Source organism: Mollisia scopiformis (genome assembly GCF_001500285.1).
Source record: "Mollisia scopiformis unplaced genomic scaffold LY89scaffold_43, whole genome shotgun sequence".
NCBI classification, from domain to species: domain Eukaryota; kingdom Fungi; phylum Ascomycota; class Leotiomycetes; order Helotiales; family Mollisiaceae; genus Mollisia; species Mollisia scopiformis.
In genome coordinates, this window is record NW_017263623.1 from 79,536 (window position 1) to 95,384 (window position 15,849).

Genomic DNA, 15,849 nt, shown 5'->3' on the forward strand with positions numbered 1-15,849 from the left:
GCGCACCTCCGCTGAACTTGCAGGAAGTGTGTGAAATAGTGATCAGTATGTGCGCTTTCGCAGCGATGAGATCTCACTCAGAATTATCTATGAGGATGTTTCCAGTCCTTCAACCCATGCATTACTTGACATTATACCATGCCATCTCCAGCAAAGCGTCTCTGGCATCTGCGTTCTCCCAGTTAATCCGAATATCGACCTGCTCCGCACCTTTCTTCGAGATAGCCAGAAGGCTGTCTCCCTTGAAGTACACCAGAGTTCCATTCTTCCCATTCCCAGCAGCTGTGATTCTATACAATGGACCAGCGGAATGCAGCACCTTCTTCTCAGGCAGGAATTGCAGATCGTTCTCAATACACCAGTCTTCGACTCTGTGTCTAAAAGTCGTCTCCTCCACAACTGGCGCGGCAGGTTTTGCTGGCGTGATGGGAGCTGGTGAAGACATGGAAATGCGTTGCGTCTGTGGTGGTGCTGGTAGCATAGTTGATGCTTTGGACCCCAGATCCAGAGCTTGGTTGATCATCTCATGGCCCTTTTCGAACTCGTCTCGAATGGATTTGAGATTCTTGATATCGTCAGGAAATACTTCGTCCCTCCACCATTCAAACCACTGTCCAATCTCTTCGTTTGGTCCAACCACAGTGAGCCATTGATGCAAAACATTATGCCACATGGGGAAGACTGTATCAGCAATCACCTGACCAACGATGCGAGGCTTTAGAATGTCTTTCCAGGCAAAGACACCTTGGAGGCTCGACACATATGGAGACTGATCATTGGGATCAACCATAAAATTCTTCTCGTTCTTCAGGAACCGTGCCATACTGGGAATGACATGATTCATGATGAGTGGTGTCCATTGGTCGTTACTCGGACTAGGACATAAAACCTCACGCCACTGTTGCAAACCTGGAACAACTCCTTTACGGAAATCCCAAGTATCCACTAATTGTCTAAACTTCCTCTTGACGTCGCTGACAAGACCTGTAGAGCTCTTAGGGTCCGCATGGTGAGCAGGTAAATATTGTAGCCAAGGGAAGAGCCATAGATGTGGCAACTCGTGGGTCCGTTTTTTCTTGGGATTCCACGATGAGACTGCTTGATTAAGCTTGCCCACCACGGCCTGATCAAGTATCTGCGATCGAACGAATGATGGCAGCAACCCCTCCCAGGCATCGAAGAGTGCTTGAAGAGGTGTAGGGTCGTAGACATCCCAGCTCTGATTGATGGCTGACACAACCTTGGGAAATATGATTTTGTAAATCATGCTTTCGTACGCGCTCGTTGATTTTGAATGAATACGATGAGATCCGTCATTTCTGAGATACTGATCAGCTAATGATTTCTCATTGCTGGATGTTACTCCTAGTATGTGTCGGATCTTGAACAGTTGTGGTGCAATGCCTGTGAGTTTTGGATCTTCGAGAGGCTGCCAGCCTTCAGTGGCTTGCCGTAGAAATGGATGGACTGCCGCGACTGCAATGCTTGATAATTCTTCGTTGGTTTTGGAAGGTCCGGGATCTACCAAGACATCTGCGCTGGTGAGAGCTTCGATCACCGGATCCCATTGAAAGTCCTTCACAGCTTGCGAGATCGATTGAACAGTATCCGCGAAAGACTTCATCCTATCAAATTCGAGCTGTTCTTCGTCTAATTCTTGTTGCTGTTGAACAATGGTCATCTCGATATACGCTTTGCGTTCTTCCAGGTTTTTCCACTCCTCAACATAGGCGGATAGGTCATTTTGAGCCCGTCTCGCCAACTTCTTTGACTCAATCTGCTCCACGCTCTCGATTCCAGTGGTGGGGGTAAGGAGTCCCGAGGTGGAAGTCAGCAGCCGCTGGCCTGGTGCAGTCATATCCAGAATCGGAGCAAAAGCTTCAGGGATCTGTAATCCGGGAGCTGCTCTTTGAACTTCCTCCAAGGTCCGGAATTTTGGCTTCTGGGCTTTCCGTGGTGTGCTCATCCCACTACCACTTCCACTCTCAATTCCAGCCGTCCTCGCTTTCCGGCGCTTCTTCTTCTTCTCTTCATCCGAATCTTCATACTTCTCCCCACGGAGTTTTGCTTGACGCTTCTCCTCTTCAATCTCCTGTTTCGACTTTTCTTTCACTGCACCCAAACCAACTCCCTGGGGCCGTAGAGTGACCTCAATGACACTTGCTCTTCCCGTGCCTTCTTTTCCAAGACCTTCACCCTCCTTGTAGCCCATCTTGGCCATCATCCTGGCTGCAAATGATCCTGCATTGGCTCCAGAGGGAGCACCCTTCGTCCCCTTGCCCTTTGTCGATACAGGAGTCGAAAAGGCACTCGGTCGCACAATTCTAGGCGTCGAGACATCATCATCGCCGTTGTTCAATAAGATAGGCGCAGCAGCGGAAGATGGCACGAAACCTCTCCCCAATGGAGTACTATTCTTGGGCGCATTGTTGATCTTCTTTCCAACCGCAGGACTTTGGAATCCGAGTCCTTTCGCACCAAATCCCAAGCCTCGCGGGGCGGCAGTCTCTTCCTCTTCTTCTGCATCGTCCATATTCACATCCTCTTCCTCTGCGGGCTCATCATCTTCCTCGTCCTCGTCTTCATCCTTATCTAATTTGTGCTGTCCAGTTGAAACAAAGGACATTCCCTTGCTCCTCAAGTCCTTCTTCTTCCACCGCTTACCGGGACCGACTTCATCTTCGCTTTCTGAACCAAACACACCCAATGCAGCACTCTCCTTCGCATCACGACCTGTGCGCCGCCGCTTGCGAGGGTTGTAATCTGCGAATTCGTCGGCATGGGGATCGGTGGAAGGATGGAAGAAATCATCCTCGTCGCCAGAAGACTCCGAGGAAGATCCATGGGCGAAAGCATGCATGGAAGACATAATGGCGGTTTGTGAACATGGTTTGCTCTTGACAAGGCAGAAGGCAGGAAGGCTGATGTCTAATAAATTTTAAAGTTGGACTAGCGCGGTCTCACGTGTAAGGCCCCACAGCTCAGCCTCGCCCCTTTTCGGAGGTCTTCTTGAAGTGCGCCTCGTATGCATTAACACGGTTATTTGTTACTTCTTTTACACATCTCGGTTTATTTAAAGTTAATAAAAAACTAGAAGAAAATTTTGTTAATATAGGCGAATCTGGCTACCTTTAGAGCTTTTTTGGAGATAGAGTCAAACTCACGCTGCTGGGAACAGCTGCTCCCATTATGCTATGCTACTCCAAATTGCTCACCGATCACTTGCGCGTAGCTACATGATAAAAGCATTTTGAAGCAATATTCGCAATGAGTGTAATATAGGAAAGAACATCTGATATATGAACTTGTGGATTAATTAGCGATCTGAGCTTTCAGATCACTTTTTTATTCTATATGTTCTAGCCCATAGGTAAACACCTGCTGTTTATAAACTTTATCCCCGCCATTCATGAATGGCGGGGTGTTTATGTATGGCACCCCTAGTTTATAAACTACACTTGCTATTCATGAATGGCAGGGCCCGCCATTTGGGAACAGCGCCACTGATAAACAGGCCGGGAATAAGGCTCTGATTTTAGCCCTAGCACTCTGGTGCCTCAGCACCTCCAGCACCTAGTCATAGTCGAGGCCTTTCTTGGACATTGCTATTTGTTCGTGAAACTCTGCATATGGGTGATAGAGTGGAGGAAAGGTGAGATACTGAAACTACGAAGGCAAGATGTGGGAATATCCCAGAATATGTTTTCTCAGTCTTGTTATGATGCTGAAAGAAAGTGCTACTCTTGCGATCAAGGATTGTTGCGACAGTCCAGACGAGCAAGCACCGGCCATGACCTTCTTCACAGCAAAAATAAATGATGGTCTTACTGGAGGATGTTCAGCCCACGGATAGTGCCCACAAACGCGGGTGCAACTTTCCTAGCAGTCCCTAGATTCGGCCGAGACAATGGAAGTTGGCCAAATCGTGCCCGATTGGATGCGAGTGATTGCATCTTGAAGTATATAAAACAATCGAGGTTCATGAGGAAGATAAAAAGATGAAGTTCGACAGCGCTGGGGTGAGGAACTAACAAGTTCAATGCATGTCTTGAGCATTGAGCAATAGAGTTGCCCGTTCAGATCCTGGAGAAGTTTAAACATGTGTCACTCGTCCCATAAATCGATCAACGAGGATGCTCACTTGCACACTGAACGCTATCGGCGTGTTTATCATCATTCGAATTTTGATGGACGAGTCCTGTACATATGCTAAGCATAACGTTCGTGATATATTCGTAGCCAATCCGTAGCATCCATATGAGCCAATGCGAGCCCAACTCCTCAACTCCTCATCAACAAAAAGCCAGCCGTCTCTCATGATCATGATGCAAAGACTCGAACCACTTTATCTACACTCCCTGTTGCTATCACGCATCTTATGCTGACATTTCCAGTGGGATCATCCCTTCTGCTAGTTCCGTTTGGAGTCCCATTGACACCGTTGACAGGAGGCGTATCTCTTACCACCCCTGGTGCCCACCGGATACAGCTGACGAAATGCCCGTGCGCATCATCTATTGTTTTGACCAACTTGCCTTCTTGTGACAAATCCCAGCATCTGAGTGTTTTGTCGTCCGCCACACTGAGAAGATATTTGCCTCCAGGATGGAAGACAAGACCCCTCACCCAGTTATCATGCCCTACAAGTGTTTTGATAAGAGTCCCTCGAGCATCCCAAAGCTTTATGCTCTTGTCTCTCGATCCCGTTGCAATAAATTCGGCGGAACTGCTTGGCGGCGGAGGCTTTTTCAGTCCCGCCATAGATGTGAGGTGCTCATAGCTAGCTGGTGGTGCAAAAACACAACATTCGATAACATGCTCGTGGCCTAGCAATGTCGCTTTTGGTTCTCCAGAAGAGGCATCCCATATCCTCGCCGTTTGATCCACACCAGCAGAAAGTAAAAATCGTCCATCGAAGGAGGGAGAGACATCCCGCACCCAATCTGCATGTCCTCGAATAGTTTTGACACAGTATCCTGTTGACACATCCCAGATACGTAGTGACTTGTCTCGACTTGCTGAAACGAGGAGGTTGCCAGAGGATGGGGACCCAGCAGCCCCACTGGGAATAAAGCGAACAGCAGAAACGGAATGGTCATGTCCTGGGAGCGTTCGAATATTCTTGTACTCATCACTCGGATCCCACAATTTGATCGTCAGATCACTTGAGCAGGATGCCAGCAGAGTACCACCGCGAGGGCCGCCGAAGTCAACATCCAGCACCGCTTTTGTGTGGCCTTTCACAGTTCGTTCTAGCTCTCCCAGTTCCCAGTCCCAGATTTTAATTGTATAGTCTTCAGATCCCGATGCCAGTGATGAGAATATCGGGTGGAACGCAACACATGTGATAGCCTCTCTATGCGATTCAAGTGTATGCCTAGCAGGCGATCTTGGGAGCCAGGCTGTGGGGTCTTGATTTCGCCGTGAGAGGGATGTGGGTGTTGCAGAATCGATTTCTGCCTGTAAAGTTGTATTTCGTGACTCCAAATCCATTATCTGCCCACATCATCAGTACTTGTGCAGGGCCAGAGTTTGGTGTATCACCTTCTTCTGTAGGCGCACAACACTTGTCCATTTTTTCTCCAGCAGCCCCTCATATCTCTTACTAGTGGCGGCATCGAAGCTGTCGCCAATGCTGAGTTCCTCTCGTAACGCCGCGGCACTGCTCGTAAGGTTCTGCGAAGAGAGGTATGCTATGATGGACTTGTGTCTGGACGTGGTCAGTCGGTGCCGCAGGATCTGGGAGATTTGCTTACAGCTCCTCGGCCTGCCGCGACGTCAGGATCTGGCTCATGGCGAAGGTGATAATCGATACATGAAGCTCGAGGTGATCTATTTGTCTGTTTGCCCCAAGGCAATGCGCCTGGCCGCGGTGACTTGGATGTTTGCCTCCGGATATTGATCTTGGAAACCGCAGTTGTATGCTTGAGTAGTAGAAACTGCGGTCAGAGGGTTGTTGTCCTTGTTGCACAGAGCCAGTATTTAATCAGGCGAGCACAAGATGGTATATCTGAACCTCGAGATGTAATGTTGAACTTCTTGATACTGTGTGCGATGACGAGTGCCCATGGCGGGGAGAAATCAAAGTGGTTCATGAATTTCCTTGTTGCGACTTAATTTGTGACCCCCTGAGGCGCGTGCTTCGCCGATATGCAGGGGGTCGCCGTAGTGACTGACGAGCGGCAGCGAAATTCAATATTTGGCGATCAACAACACATCACTTCACAATTCCTTCGCCCTGCACGATTTCAACAGTTGCAGAACAACAACAACAACAAATCCCTCCGAACTCTGCGGATCCTACCTAATCACCTGTTACACAAGTGCATACCACGAAACCGACGCGAATATCCTGTCTTTGACATATTGTGCGACCAAATACTAGACGTTCTCTCTTTGAAGGCAAGAACACACCTCTGACTTTGCGCCCACCTCGAACCTGCCAGGTAAGCACCCTCTGCTCCTTCCCTCTTATCAGTATGGAATATGTTTGTAGATTGGCGCAATATATCATCCAGAATTCGTGGGAATGTGGCCATGGAGAATCATATCGCTTTATCATTGCGCAGACTGACCAGGGGCGTCACAGATCTTGGGAAACAAGGAAAATCGCCTCCAAAAGAGACCCCAGTCGCCATGGCTGAACAAGAGGAAGACTTCAGTGCATTGCCTCTGCCTGACAGATTTCAACATAAGGTTTTGAAGCCACCCCGCATATGTCTCACACAAACGAACTGACAGAATCCCCACGATAGATTTGGAAAGTGAGAAAGGCAGCATACGAAGATGCTGCAAAACAATTCGAGATTACACCTGACGAGCACGATCCTGCATTCCGACCATTTTTACAAGATCCAGGATTATGGAAGGGAGCAGTGGCAGATTCAAACGTGGCAGCACAGCAAGAAGGCATTGCGGCATTATGTGCATTCCTCAAATTCGGCGGCAGAGAAGGCTGCACAAGGTATGGAGGGTAAAACCAGGAGTGCTGAAAGCGTTGACTGACACATAAATCAGAACTAGAAGTCATACCCTCACCCTACTAGTCGAAAAGGGTCTTTCCTCGACGAGAGCTGCCACAAAAGCCTCTGCAAAAGAAGCGATATTGCTTTACATCGAGTTGGATACTGCAGGCCCTGTTATCGAGGAACTCCTACCTGTTCTGTCCAACAAACAACCCAAGATCGTAGCGGCAACACTAGCTGCCTTAACAGCTATTTACCACGACTACGGATGCAAGGTTGCGGATCCTAAGCCTGTACTCAAAATTCTACCAAAGCCTTTTGGGCATGCCGATAAGAATGTACGAGCTGAGGCTACAAAGCTGGCCGTCGAATTTTACAGATGGCTCAGAGAAGCCATGAAGCCGATGTTCTGGGGCGAGTTGAAACCTACTCAGCAAGCTGAGATGGAGGCGCAGTTTGAGATGGTCAAGTCAGAGCCAGCACCAAAACAAGAACGATTATTACGGTCACAGCAAGCCGCAATGGCCCGTGCACCCCCACCAGGAGCTGGAGGGGCAGTCGAGGAAGATGAATTGGAAGAGGAAGCCGTGGAGGTCGACGCTTTCGATTTGGCCGAACCGCAAGACGTGGTCTCAAAAGTTGCAGCAGACTTCAGTGACCAACTGGCGTCAGCGAAATGGAAAGAGCGGAAAGACGCCCTCGAAGCCCTTTATGGAGTCCTCAATGTTCCTCGAATCAAGGACGGGGACTTTGGCGAGATCGCTCGTGGGCTTGCAAAAAGCATGAAGGACGCCAACATTGCGGTTGTTACCCAGGCTGCCCAGTGTATCGAGGTTCTAGCCAAGGGACTGAGAAAGCCATTCTCGAAATATCGTTCAGTCATCATGAGTCCTATCCTGGAGCGGTTAAAGGAGAAAAAAGCATCGGTGTCAGACGCCCTCGGTGCAGCTCTGGACCAGGTTTTCTTAGCAACCAGTCTAACCGAGTGTTTGGAGGAAATTCTCGAGTTCTTAAAGCACAAGAACCCTCAAGTCAAGGAAGGGACCATGAAATTCTTGATCAGATGTTTAAAGACAACCCGAGAAGCCCCAACTAAACCCGAGGTAGCTTCCATCGTAGAATCAGCGAAGAAGCTCCTGTCAGAGTCAGTTGAGGTACTGCGATCTGGCGGTGCAGAGGTGCTTGGTACCGTTATGAAGATCATGGGTGAACGTGCCATGGGACCTCATCTTGAAGGTCTGGATGAAATCCGGAAGACCAAGATCAGAGAGTATTTTGAGACGGCGGAAGTCAAAGCAAAAGATAAGCCAAAGCCACCTCCTCAAGCTGCCGCCCCTCGTGCAGCTCCTGCTGCTGCTGCACCCCGAAAGGTTGTTGGCAAGAAGCCAGCTGTCAAGAAACCCCCTCCAGCGCCAAGTCCTTATGCTCAAGAAGCTCCTTTAGCACCTCAACCTACCGCAAGAAGCATTCCAGGATCGAAGCTTGGCGCTCCAAAACCATCTGGCCTTGCTACACCTGGATTGAAAGCTCCGCTAAAGAGAACACTAGCTGGACCTGGAGGAGCTGCACCCCCGAATCTTTCGTCACCGCGACGTCCCGTATCACAAGCACCTCCACCAGAAGAAGAACCCGCTCCACCTCCACGAATTGGTCTTGGACGCGGCCTTGCTGGCCGTTCTCTTGCTGCTAAAGCTCCCGCGGCTCCAGCCCCAACCTCTGTATCACCACCACCCAGCTCTGGTCTCACTGCTGTAGAACGAGCGGAACTCGAAGAACTGCGCCTTGACAAGGATCGTCTACTTCGACAATCCGATGACTTGCGCCAGGAGAGATCGAGGCTCAACTCAGAAGTGCAAGAGTTGAAGAATCAGAATGCTCAGCTCATTGAAGATCACACAAGAGATGTGCTTTCAATCAAGGCGAAAGAGACTCAACTTGTTCGAGCGCGTTCAGATTGCGAGGCTGCTGAAGCAATGTGTGGACAGCTGCGAAGAGAAATGGAGAGGCTAAAGCGTGCTCTTACAAGTGCTGAAAGAGTCAACAGCCCTCCAGCACTTTCCAGTCCAGGTCGTGACGGCACTACGGACGAGGCTGGCATCTACCGCGATACTGGAATGTACGGTGGAGCACAAGACAACGGCCGACAAGCCTTCAACAACCGAGCTAGGATGTCGTTCAATTCTGCTCTGAGCGAAGAGAAGGAGAACACCAGTGATGCTCTAGATGCTCGTTACGGCCGCAGCAAGCTAAGTCCTGATCTCGGCCGTAATGGCCGCAATAGTGCCGCGAGTGGTAGTGCTGGTCGAAACAGTCCTGCTCCACCACCATATCAAAGCTCGAGGATGAGCAGAGAAACGAGTAATGATGGCACGAAAGATGGCAATCCCCAAGGAGTCGAGAGTTGGAAGAGAGCGGCTGAAGTCACAAGTGCGTTGAAGGCAAAGATTGAGCAGATGAAGGTAAAGTTTTCTTTTGAACATGTTCAAGTCATTCACTAACATGTAAATGTAGGCGCGGCAAGGAATCTCCAGACCGTGAGCGATGTTGTATATTTGTGAATAATTTCTGGTTAGATTCAGCATTCTCGGCGAAGGGGCATTGGCATTATTGGTGTTGTCTGTCTTTGCTTCTGGAGTTGAAGAATGGTGCCAAGCCAATTATTTGTTCTTCTTAGGGATGGCAGCATGGGTTTTGCATTGCCATGGGATACACGGTGGGGAATAACACCCTTTAAGTATGACGTATGACCTTTATGTTCTGCAGAGTTGTGTATAGATGCGCCTCTCTTCCATAATACATTTTCCAACAAGCCTAAAAATGAATCATGTTCTTCGTGTTTTGCTGAAGTGCAAGCTTTCTACATCTTACCTCTTGAATAGCTTTCACCACATCCATTCCTCCACACGGTCCACCTCAAACCAATCCGCATTGTTCCATTTGTTTCGTTTTACTCTCTCCGTTCCCTTTTGTCAGCACAACATGGATATATGCCTCGTCCAAGCTTCTTCACAGCGCAACACTAGTCTCACTTCACTTCCTTCCTTCACCTCACTCACGGCTATATCCGCAAAGCATCAGCTCGCCGCTCCTTCGCATCCTTCGCATCCTCCCTTCCTTCGCTCTAATCGGCCCGCTTTTTCCCCTTCGGCATAGTCACGTACCCATGAACCCAATAAGTACCGATACATATACGTCCGTCCGTCTGTCTGTCTTAACATAATGCCCTCCATCTTATCCTATAACGAACGAACGAACGAACGAACGAACGAACGAACGACGGGACGGCACGCACGCATGCTACGCCGCGTCAGCCAGCCGTCCGTTCAGGGACTGACGAGCGGGTACGCCGAGGGAGGGAGGGTTGGTACAGTGCAGTGCAGTGCAGTACCGAATCCGTCGTCGTCGTCCGTTGGCTAGATTATAGTTAGGAGGGGAGGGGTGTAATAGCAGCAGCAGCGGTCCGGGGTCGAAGCCAGTGTAGCAGAATAAGGTAACCTATTCTCGGGACTGGAGTGAAGTGGAAGGAAGGAAGGAAGGAAGTCGGCTTCGCGAGACGAGACGGTGCGAGACGGTGGTGCTGCTTCCATGATGGGAGAGGGACGAAAGAAGATATATCGCCGTTGTCAGTTCGGGTTGACAAGGAACAAGGTACATACGGTAAGATCTGTGCCGTGTAGAGGTGTACGAACGAGAGGCCGAGAGGGAGCGGCATGGCAATGGCATGACTAGCATAACTGGCTGCTGCTGTTCGGAGAAAAGGGTGTGCGCAACATCATTCATTCATTCATTCATCTTCTTGTTAGGGTTGGTTTGACACGAGGCAGTTCGGCAACTAGCCGGTTCTGATCTGATCGGGGCGCCAGCAAGAAGGAGGGGAGATGCCGTGCAGGAAGAGGGCTTGTCCTTGTCCTTGTCGTTGTTGTTTCTAGAAGACAGGACTTGTTTCACTTATCAATCTACGTTGTGTGTCTTGGGTATATATCTCGTGCTAAGACAGTTTAGTCGTGTCTTGTCTTGTCTGGAGCGGGTAATGTTGGCTGACGCTTTCATGGAAGTATTTGGAAGTGTTTGCGAATTGATTGTGCAACGTACGTGTAGGACGGGCGGGCTGGCTGGCGGTTGAAATTGTTTGTCATGAGATGCTTTTTGTGTCGAGCGATTGTTTAGTCAAATTGGTGAAATCATTGTGTCTTTGGTGTTGCCATCTTCTGCCTGCTGTGACCAAGCCATTTCAGCTGGAGTTTCTGCTTTGCTTGCCATATTATTTTCTTTTTGGTGATGCCGTGCTCGTTCTGAGCCAAGTGGCGAGAATCATCATGTAACCTGCTGTTCTTTGGGATGAACTCGTTCAGAAGGCCACATCATTGGCACCAGGGAGGTATATTTGTAGACTTATATACCACGAAGTGAAGTAATAAATGGATGAGAAAGGAATGCCGAAGGTCGGACAGTACGAGGGGTAAGCTCGGCTTGCTGTGGCAGGCAGAACAGCTTCAGGCTCTGCGGAGAGACCGCCGAAGCTCAATATGCGGAAGTAGGATTCAGCAGGTTCTTGATTGAAAACTGCTCACTTCCCGATCTTCGGCTTGTAGAAAGACCTCTCCAATGCCTGATCAACACTGCCGTGCACTACACGCTCTGGGCTCGGTGCTTCCGAGTTCTGCTTGTCATGCCTTGCCTTTACCAAGTCTTTGCGACCATGGGGCCAGCGAGCGTTGGGGTGGTTACAGTGCATCCGGGACGGTCCTGAGGTTCCCGAAGTCTGGCCCAGGACAAAACATATTGCCACTTCAAGAGATATTGAAAAACAAACCGTATGAATGCTCCTACTGGCTGACATGTGCAGAATAGCCAGGACGCCATGGGTATCTTTCCAGCCATTCTCTCGGGGCTGGAGACAGGTTGTTGCAACTATTGGATAACCACCGCACGTCGGAAGGGATCTGCAAACCTGCGAACAAATGAAGAAGAGAACTGCTAACTGACTCGTTCCTATCTTTTCATGGGATCGATCATGAGAACAGTTTCCTACATCTCTGTTGGTCCGCTTTCGCGGGTGTCCGCAGGATAACCACTAAACAGCCAAGATATTGCCTCACTCGAGCTCGTCCCAATCGCCAGTCCTCGACTGGGATCCAACCGTTGAGAGTCTCTCGTGCTGAGGTTCGGAGACGAGGTCAGATCCCTTGCCGAGTGGTTATGTTTGGGGTGGTGAAGGAGAATTTATGGAGCAGGACTGCCGAGACCGTTGATCCGTATCACTCTTCCAAAGAGCTCATCCCCAGATCGTGATGGAAACGGTTTTTCTCTGGCGGAGTCCACACTCCGAGGAGGCAGAGGACTCCGTCTGGAGAATGAACTCCAAGAACGTGTTGCAATCATGGCACCGTGCAAAGAGCTTGAACCCTCTTTTTGCCTTCGTGGCGAGAGGAATAGCGTGTTCCCAGCTGTGCGGGACACTGACATGACTCGATTTGCTTCAGTTATCGGCCCAGAGCGAAGACCCCTGACTGAGCGTGCCAGCGATTCAGCACCGGTGGTAGAGCACGAGCAAGCAAGCAACCACAAGTTGGATCTTTCTGGCTCTTGCGGTGTGAGAAAACAGGCCTTGGTTTTAATCGCCGGACTGCCACGAGTCGAAATACCTGGGATACAATGATGATAACGAGAAGCGAAGCGAATCAATATAACATTGAGGATATTATTCGCGAAGGATTACCCACAGACACGAAGCAATGCATTGTTGATGGGTGGCCACGGCCAGTAGGAAGTTTGGTAACGATGCCTGGAGCTCTCTGACCAGCCAGCCAGCACGAAATTGCTCAAAGCAGTTCATCCAATCCAGAAATGCATAATGTCATATATGTCCGTCAGTCATACTTCTAGAATCACATCAGCGGTGATCAAACTCTTGATTGACGGACCTTTCGGCACGGTCCCCGTGAAGAGAGAGATGGAGAGAGATGAGGGAAGTTCTTGCATTATTTCATGTGCAGGGAGGGTTTCTTCTCCGATCTGTCGTCGCAGAGTTATGCTTAAATCGGAGCATTGGAGAAGAAGAAGACGGCTCGGTGCCGCTCAATTGCTTGCGTGCTTGCCTTCCCAATTCCGAGTTCAAGGTAAGGTTATTCAATATTGTATGTATGTATGTGTGTGTGTACATACAGGAGGATGGAATCCAGGTCGAGGAGCCGTTGAAGTCACAACTCGAACCTCGCAGCTGCACGCATACTGTACTGTACACCAAATCAGAAAGCGCAGGGTAAATGAACGTGGGCATTTATCCGGGCAACCCCCACCACACTCCAGCATACTCGAGTACATACCTCACCTCATCACAGCACACTTTTTAGAAGCAAGCAAGCAGGCAAGCTGCGTGCGTACTGCATGCAGAAACGCGCAAGTTGTGTAACCGTGACGGCCGAGCATCTGGCCTGGTATCTACCTATCTCAAATAGTATATTTAGATTTATATCTACAATCCTTATCCAGTGATATACGACATCAAAATAACATCAAGCTAAACTGTCCCTCTCTCTCTATCTCCACAGCGATCTTCACCACGTTCTCCCGTCCTATCTTATAAGGCTGATGGACCTTCCCACGTTCCGGGTTCGTCCCTATCTCCATATCCTGCGTTCGGCCAGACCCCGATATGAAAAAGGAGACATGTCAGATTCGCATCTCGACGAGGGTCACCAAGCGAGGTAGGACGAGATTTGCTTCTTTCTTGCTTGCGCGTGGTGGTGCCCAGCACAGCACAGTATTCCATCACGACAGACGGGGCATCATGAATGAATGACCGATACTACCTGTCAGTCGGCCCCGGATGGCATCTCACTGCCTCGCCTCAGGCTCGGCTTCTCGATAGGTAGGTAGATGATAGGTAGGTATCATTGATGGATGCGATGAGATGGACTTCGACCTCCGAAAGCACGCAACCTTCATGCGATACGAACGGATTCCGCGTAACGATGATGATGATGATGATGATGATGCTGTCGAGCATCTGGTATTGATGCTTGAAAGGACCGAGACGTACGAGCCAGCCAGGTAGGCAAGTAAGAAGCAAAATGAAGTAATAGGAGCAGCAAAAAAAAAAAGAAATATCGCCGCCTCCAACATCATACTCGGGTGTTTGTCTTTGACAGCGGCACAACTTCCTGTGCGCCTTTGGTGTTGGTGGTGGTGGTGGCCCCCGACCGGGATTCCAAGCCGAATTCAGGTGCGAATCCGGGCACTCGGTCGTTGGTCGAGATAAATTTATGTTGTGTAACCCCCCGTCCCATCCATTTACTTACACCACCACCTCATCTCATCCATGCATAGGTACATGCGTGCCGAAAGAAAGAATTCCATGAATTACAAATCTACGACGTCGGTGGTTAGTCAGTCTTATGGGATGCGGTGAGTGAGCCGCACCTAAGCAAGCAAACAAGCAGTTACTCATTTGAGTGACCGAGAGGCGCAAGCAGAGAAGATCGATTTGATTTGAGATTATTATGATTATTATGATTATATGGCTCCACCTCTTGACCGTATTCGTCCGTCCGTTCGTTTTTGCTTTGACCCGCTGATTGGTTATCTCTCTGTTTTGTTTGTTTGTTTGTCTGTCTGTCAGTCTTCATCTGCAGCAGCGTGAGCCGTGTGGCTTGCGGACGGGTCCTTTCAAGAAAGACTATTGTTATTCCTCAGCAGGAGCATCGTCACATGCGGCAGGAAGTTTGCTTTGCTCGCTCGCTCGCTGTCTGTCTGTCTTGGAATCTCTGTTCGTGCTGTCGACATTCGCGTCGGACATTGTGAGATTGTCGAAGTTGGGCTTAACTCTTTGAGATCTCTGGTCTCAAAATGTCGGTCCGGAAAAGCGTTACTCTTCGAAAAGCATGATTGTTCGAGCGTCCGTGCACGATGTGCTTCACAATGTTGGGCACCGTGAAAATCGCGATTATGTGTATGTACAAGAGGCGACCAATCTCTGCACTTGAGGGCAGAAGAACCAACAAAAAGTCGCCATCTCCCCCTCCAATAAATGTATGCGTGCCCAAGAAGCGAATGACTTTATGCTTTTGTGATGGATAGATGGACGATCTTCCTACCCGGGTTCTCGGGATTGTTGTAACCTTGGTGCTGCTGCTGCTGCAGGCGGCTTGCTGCATGTTGTGTATCTTGGGGTCTCGATGCCTCGATTTCTGGCTGCTGCGGGTTCCCTTCCCTTCCATTCTACCCGTTTCCTGATCTCCGGGTCCAGGCAAGGCGGCCACTTGAGAGAGCAATGCGCCATCATTGCGCAACTCGGCCGACTTTCGATCGGAAGGGAGCCCTGTCAGTATGACCTTGTACTGCCACACGCGCTGGATGATAGGTGGAAAGCGTCATCATGATGGACAACAACGAACTGGAAGGTAAAATGATAGTACAATGACCCGAGTACCTACAAACCAGCCAGCCCCCATTCTCCATTCCTTTCCTTTCCTTTCCTTTTATGCGCCTGCCTTTCCTTTCACACCCAGATTCCAGAAGAAGAAATAAAATTCCCCATGTGCTTTCTTTCGAAACCGGCACTGGTCAGTCCTGAACACCATCCTCACCCCCCCTCCGTAGTAGTAGTTGAACATTTCAATAACGCCGTTGGCCCCAAGTGGATCGTTCCACCACTACTCACTCCTAGGTTGCCCTGTTCAGAAGGGAATGCCTTCAATCTCTATGTTCGCTACCGCCCATCTAAGCCTGGATTCGGGAGTTCTTGGCTGGTTTCATCCACTGCAACACATTAGGACTGTTTCCACAACATAAAAGTAAAAGAAGAAGGAAACATGTGAATTGCCACCAGAAGACAAGAAGTTCTGACGAGAAGAATATCAAGAAGGGTTTCTTACAACAGCAG

General features: G+C 49.5%; 4 protein-coding genes across 4 annotated transcripts; 1 reads left to right on the plus strand and 3 right to left on the minus strand.

Moving 5' to 3' along the window:
* Positions 1 to 72: 72 nt before the first annotated feature.
* LY89DRAFT_712575 (putative G-patch domain-containing protein) lies at positions 73 to 2,869 on the minus strand (the record flags this gene model as incomplete). The annotated part of the gene is made up of 3 exons (XM_018217989.1): positions 73 to 2,092; positions 2,129 to 2,281; positions 2,321 to 2,869. 3 exons carry the CDS (start codon positions 2,867 to 2,869, stop codon positions 122 to 124), a joined length of 2,673 nt encoding a protein of 890 aa, XP_018060821.1. The 3' UTR covers positions 73 to 121.
* A 1,188-nt stretch (positions 2,870 to 4,057) lies between these two features.
* LY89DRAFT_409365 (nuclear migration protein-like protein nudF) lies at positions 4,058 to 5,910 on the minus strand. The gene is made up of 4 exons (XM_018207311.1): positions 5,757 to 5,910; positions 5,545 to 5,710; positions 4,142 to 5,496; positions 4,058 to 4,083 (listed from the first exon to the last, which is right to left on the minus strand). The coding sequence occupies exons 1-3, from the start codon at positions 5,792 to 5,794 to the stop codon at positions 4,321 to 4,323; spliced, it is 1,380 nt and encodes a 459-aa protein (XP_018060822.1). The 5' UTR covers positions 5,795 to 5,910; the 3' UTR covers positions 4,058 to 4,083; positions 4,142 to 4,320.
* A 300-nt stretch (positions 5,911 to 6,210) lies between these two features.
* On the plus strand, positions 6,211 to 9,776 carry LY89DRAFT_632868 (ARM repeat-containing protein). Its single transcript, XM_018211319.1, has 5 exons — positions 6,211 to 6,446; positions 6,590 to 6,696; positions 6,756 to 6,964; positions 7,018 to 9,424; positions 9,477 to 9,776. Exons 2-5 carry the CDS (start codon positions 6,637 to 6,639, stop codon positions 9,501 to 9,503), a joined length of 2,703 nt encoding a protein of 900 aa, XP_018060823.1. The 5' UTR covers positions 6,211 to 6,446; positions 6,590 to 6,636; the 3' UTR covers positions 9,504 to 9,776.
* Positions 9,777 to 14,689: 4,913 nt separating this feature from the next.
* Positions 14,690 to 15,818, minus strand: LY89DRAFT_409544 (uncharacterized protein). Its single transcript, XM_018207313.1, has 2 exons — positions 15,401 to 15,818; positions 14,690 to 15,316 (listed from the first exon to the last, which is right to left on the minus strand). Exons 1-2 carry the CDS (start codon positions 15,416 to 15,418, stop codon positions 14,786 to 14,788), a joined length of 549 nt encoding a protein of 182 aa, XP_018060824.1. The 5' UTR covers positions 15,419 to 15,818; the 3' UTR covers positions 14,690 to 14,785.
* Between the last annotated feature and the right edge of the window lie 31 nt (positions 15,819 to 15,849).